This window comes from Teleopsis dalmanni, chromosome 2 (assembly GCF_002237135.1).
Source record: "Teleopsis dalmanni isolate 2A chromosome 2, ASM223713v2, whole genome shotgun sequence".
Lineage (NCBI taxonomy): Eukaryota > Metazoa > Arthropoda > Insecta > Diptera > Diopsidae > Teleopsis > Teleopsis dalmanni.
This window is the reverse complement of record NC_051847.1, coordinates 147,488,042-147,494,041: the sequence shown is the minus strand read 5'-3', so window position 1 is coordinate 147,494,041 and position 6,000 is coordinate 147,488,042. Positions and strand designations below refer to the sequence as shown.

Sequence of the window (6,000 nt, the reverse complement as noted above, 5' to 3'; positions counted from 1 at the left end):
GTTATAGTTTGGATGATTCGATTTAGGTCAAATATGCGTTGTTTTGTTTGATAAATTGTGGCCACTTTGAAGATAATTTTTTATGCCTCATTAGGTCTCATAGAAGTCTCGTACCTATTGACAAAAAAAATTGGGCCAGTTAATTTTAAAAATCGTTTGCCATGGATAGGTAATTACTTGGTGTCAGGTTTGGACTACTAGGTGGATGCATAAAAACTACTCATTCAAACTGCTGGAACTTTTGGCGTTTTTGGCGAACCATTATGTGTGCGGCCTGGCGTTGTGCTAATGGAACACAATTCTTTCTCCTATTGCTCAAAGCTGATTTCTGAGCGCTTACTTACTTCAGATGATCCATTGGTTGCCAGTATAGTTTCGAGTTGAGAGTTTTGTTGTATGAGCAGCTCATAGTAGATGATTGCCTGCCAATCCAATCAAACACAGTAAAACCCTTCTGGCAACCTTTTCAGCCGGTTCACTGCGATTCGATCACTACCGTTTTTGCTTGAAGTTTCATAAGTGATCACCACTCACTTTTCATTATCAGTAACTGACCGCTTCAAAAATAGATCGATTTTGTTGTGATTCGCAGACAGAAATTAGGTGCATGATGACCAGCCTTATCCTGGTCTTTAGCTCTTGGACAATCGGAACAGTGCTTATATGACATTCTCAAAATTGGCCTTACAGTACGTGGTGCATATTTGAAATCGAAATTAGTGGAAGGAATAGATGGATAGATGGTTTTTACTTCGCCAGAAAGTTTATGTTAATGACTCACTATATATATTTAAATTTGCAATTACTTTTATTTATGGCATTGGATTGAATCAGTTTAAACTTAGAAGAATAAAGTAGAAGGAGTTTTTAATTTGACTAGAAATTTGTAAATTTTTTAAATCGGTTTAATTTGAAATATTGACAAGGCTAAGAATAAATTGGATTTATTAAAAACACTGGCTTATAGCTGATATTTATGGTTCAAGAAGAGCAAACAGTTCTGATCAGAAAGATATTAATTATTATTATTACACTACTTTAAAAAACTTTATATCTTCCACACCTATACATTGTGACCGAAAAGTTTCCGGAAACTCTTAAATAAAACGCAAAATTCTTAATCTTCATCAATATTTATTTTATCTCCTTCAAAATATGCTCCATTAGAAGCGATACACAAATGCCAACGTTTTCTTCCAATCATCAAAACATTTTTTATAGGCGCTTTCCGGTATGGCTTTGAGTTCCCTCTGCGAATTCTGTTTTACGTCTTCTATGGATTCAAAACGCGTTCCTCTGAGTGGTAATTTGAGGTTGGGAAACAGGAAAAAGTCACACGGTGCAAGATCAGGTGAATACGGTGGCTGTTCGATGGTATTTATTGAATGTTTGGCCTTAAAATCGTTGATAATGTTGAACAAATTGAGGTGAATCGGAACAAGCCGGGCGTTGACACGTCGCATACACAAATTGTCCACCAAAATCAAACGAGCCATCTCACGACCGATGCCTAGCTCTCGTGCTATCTCTCTAACACTCACATGAGGATTTTTGAACACGATTTCCTTTGCCTTTTCAATGTTTTCGTCGGTGGTAGAGGTCGAAGGTCGTCCAGAACGCGGCATGTCTTCGACGGTCGTACGACAGTCCTGAAAGGCTTTGTACCACTCATAAACTTGAGTTTTCGATAAAACTGATTCCCCATAAGCCTTTTGTAGCATTCGCAACGATTCTGCACACGAAATTTCGTTCGAAAAACAAAATTTGATGCAAACTCTTTGTTCAATATTTTTTTCCATTGTTTTTTTCGCAACGCACTACTGAGGTGAACTTGTTTCAACAGCTGCCGTAAACGAACTGTCTGACAGATCGCGCTCATTTTTGGCATAGTAATTAAGGACAGTGCTGCCAAACTACATAAACTTAAAATATCGAAAAATATACAGCGCGCGAATCTTAAATGAGAACCTCCGAAAACCTTTCGGTCACAATGTATTTTCGATTTCACGCAAAAAAAAATTTAATAATGATGTAGATGTAGATATAAGAATAAACCTTTGTATCAGACCTTCATCTATCTAAGGAAATTTCAGGTTTATTACACTTCTAGAACAAATGTCACACCGTGTAGAGATATTATGTTTTGTGTGCAATAGTTTTTCAAGTCTTACTTATGGATTTTATAAGGACTCGTTCCAAAAATAAAATATTTTCTTGGATTAATGTCGGTAAATTAGAAAGGCTGATAGATAAAAAATAGGTAGATAGACACATTAGTTGAGCAGAACAGTGCGGCCATAGCAGTAGTTTTGTACTCTAGCTGACCCTTACCGAAATGAAGGCATCGTACATTACGAATGAAGGCATATATGCCCCTTATTATGAAACCAGAACTAATTTCTTTTTTCATTTATTTTTATATTTAATTCTAAATTATTTTTAGTATTTTCGAAATACTGCAAAGAGCAGTATATAAAAAAAAAATATTTCATCTAAACAACCTTAACTCAATAATAAATTCTTGGTCCATTATATGTACTTCAAATTTACGACTCGAATGTTTTTATATTTATTTGCTACAAAAGTAATGATGATTCAAAATTAATAATTTTTGAGAAAGTTCTCGTAGCTTTTTCGGCAGATTGTATGGAAAGGCTTAATTATTTAAAATTTTTCATCATTGCTTCATTTATATAATATCTTGCATTTCGATTTTGTTTATTATCTTCCAAGGCCAAAGTATTTTATATCTAAATATCCTGTGTATATTTTTAAATAATAGAATAATATGAAAGAGTTGCCTAACGAAATTATTTTAAAGTAATTACAGTTTTAAAACTGATTTATAAATAATAAATATATTATAACAATTAGTAAAAAAAACTACGAATTGTGTAATATTAATACTTGTAGTAATTATAATTAACAAGTGTTTAAAAATTTAAAATATTAGAGATATAAATGAATTAAAAATATGAAATATATATAAAAAAAAATTTAAATGTAATTATTTTTTGCAGATTATTTAAAAGAACTTCGAATACAAGTGCAATAACTTTTCAAGTAAATTTATAAAGTCTTTGACAAAACTTAAAATACTAAAGGTGAGATCTATTTGTGATTTCAGATATATATAGTGTATAAAAACAACTAAAATATTATGAAAATAATATTATGTCTTAATAAATAATAAACACATTAAAATTAAAAAAAATTGATCTTAATGAAATTAATTAATTAATTTTATTTCTACCGACATAAGTAACTTTACGATAATTAAGCGCCAAGAAATTGATTTTTTTTTTAATAAAACGAAAGTAGTGAACCTCCCAAAATTGCTTAATAAAAGCTACTAAAATTCGTCTTAAATGATTATGCATGGTACTTGGTACAAAGGACCACAACTGGCGCATCACACACACACTGATTATCACCAATTTCGTTCGTATCCTTCTTTTGTGGTAACCCCATATCATGATTCTTCAACTGGCACTGCAGTCACAGCACCATTGCCTACAGTAGCTACAGCAACGAGTGCTCCGATTATAGTTGAAGGAACATTTACCGCTGGAGTCAATCCGGCGCTCTCAACACAATTCACAGTTCTAAGTCCAACTATTAAAGTTGAAAATGGTTTTACTGAACCATTGACAACGGATGAATACGCATTGAATTTGGATTGCTCCAACGTAGCCGCTGATAACGTTTTTCGGGTAAGTCAGAAATATGTTAAATATTCGATAATTATTTTATTTTTAAATTATATTATACTTTCTATATAAAAAACTACAATCATATTGCCACTGAATTCAGGATATTAATTAAAGTCATATTAGTCATTTTAATGTATATTTCATAAATATATTTTTATGAATATATCTTATCTGGTTAAACTCGAATGTTATTTAATTTGCTCTGAAACTCGAATAATATATTTGGTGATGTTTACAATTGAGTTTCTAGTAAGATTCTAGTAAGGTATATCTAATATACATATTAATTTATATTCATAATTGTTAAAAAAAATTATTATACTATAGATATGTATTAGTACTTAATTGCAGCAACAATTAACACTAACTCTAAGCTTCAAATTGGGCAGAAAACGATTTCAGTTCTTGATGCTTGCAGTCTTAAAAAATTTTATTTATGAATATGATGGGTATTTGGCACTACTCGAAACAGCTGTACGGTTAACCAATTAACCGTACATTACATTAATTAAAAATCAATAAAATTTTTTTTATTACAATTTAGTATTATTCGAAAAAACTCTTTATTATATTCTTGCTAGGTAAAGATCCCACGCTTGCCTCTTCATACAGGCCAATAAGTTTACCGCCATGCCTTTCTAAACTCTTTGAAAGAGCACTTTTAAACCTTTTAAAGCTAAAACCGTTCCTTGACGTTCAAAACTTAATACCGTCCCACCAGTTTGGTTTTAGGGAAAAACATGGAACTATTGAGCAAGTGAATCGTATAACGAATGAAATAAGACACGCATTTGAGCTCAGAGAATATTGTTCCGCGGTATTCCTCGATGTTAAACAAGCATTTGATAAAGTATAGCATAATGGACTCATATATAAGATACGTTGTTCATTACCTGCAAATGTCTACTCAGTTTTAGAATCGTATCTGCATAATAGAAGCTTTAAAGTGAAATGTAAATCATATACTTCTAATAACTTCCCAATAGAAGCTGGCGTTCCACAAGGAAGTGTTCTTGGCCCTATCTTGTATGTACTTTACACATCTGATATCCCTATAAGTAGTTCAGTTGTCACCACAACGTTTGCCGATGATACGGCAATTTTATGCCAAAACAAAAACGCTGTGTTAGCTTCAAACCAACTTCAATCTCACTTATTTCGGGTGCAGAAATGGCTGTCAAAATGGCGAATTAAAATTAATTAACTAAAATGTAGACACGTCACTTTTACCTTAAATTGGAGTACATCTCCAACAATTTCATTAAATAACATTCCCATATCACAAGCAGATAACATAACGTACCAGCATCATAAAACCAATATGGACTTATGGTGTCCAGTTATTTGGTAATGCTAGTGCTTCAAATATTGAAATTGTTCAAAGAGGTCAGTCAAAAATACTAAGAATAATCACTGGTATCCCATGGTATATTTGGATTGAAAGTATACACCGAGATCTACAAATTCCCCTAGTTAAAGCTGAATTTGACAATATAAAAAATTACCATAAAAGGCTGACAGAGCTTGTTAATCCCTTAGCAAGAAATCTCGCACTTTTATGCATTACTTCCCGCCTAAAAAGAGCTGATCGTCCAGCCATTAATTAATATTTAACAACTTTAAGTAATAACCGCACCTTTCTTTTTAGTAATATGATAAAGTTGAACCACTTTCTTAAGAAACCACCTAACATTCACTCCAATGAAACTTAACCCATTAATCTAAGTAAGGTTCGTGATATAAGGTTTACTTATTTTATTTTATTTTATACAATGTATAGTTAAAATAAAAATTTGTAATTTTATGTAATTAGTTATAAGATTTTACAACTTATTGTTAGTCTCATTCTAAGAGAAGTTGAAGATTATATTCTTGCTAAAATCATATCGAAATACTAAGTTAATAACATATGTTTCAATAAATGGAGTCATCAGAAACTCTGGTTGAGTTCTAAATATACATTTAAAGACTTGTGTTACGTATATATATATAGCTCCAACTTATTGTTCTTCACATACTATTTTATAACACAAAATAGTACTTATCAGTTTTAGAGTTGTACCCTCTTTTAACTCACTGAATTAGTTTAATTCAATATTAATAACGTTTAAGGTAGGGTGGTTTTGAAAAGTTCTCACAAAACATCATAGGTTATACTCATTGCTTAAAGATCGCAAATATGTAAGAACAAGAAGTAAAATTCATTTTGACTAATATGCGGACCCTAGTATATACCATATAATATAATGGTATATCAGTCAATTATTTTTTTAATTTACTATTTCAA

At 31.5% G+C, this 6,000-nt stretch overlaps 1 protein-coding gene across 1 annotated transcript in view; it reads left to right on the top strand.

Annotated features, from left to right (window-relative positions):
- Nucleotides 1–3,323: 3,323 nt before the first annotated feature.
- Nucleotides 3,324–6,000, top strand: part of LOC119681975 (zinc finger protein rotund) — a 105,145-nt gene continuing 102,468 nt past the window's right edge. The window contains exon 1 of the mRNA XM_038095298.1: nucleotides 3,324–3,713. Coding sequence (XP_037951226.1) covers nucleotides 3,369–3,713 — 345 coding nt within the window. The 5' untranslated portion in view covers nucleotides 3,324–3,368. The remainder of the gene's footprint in view (nucleotides 3,714–6,000) is intronic.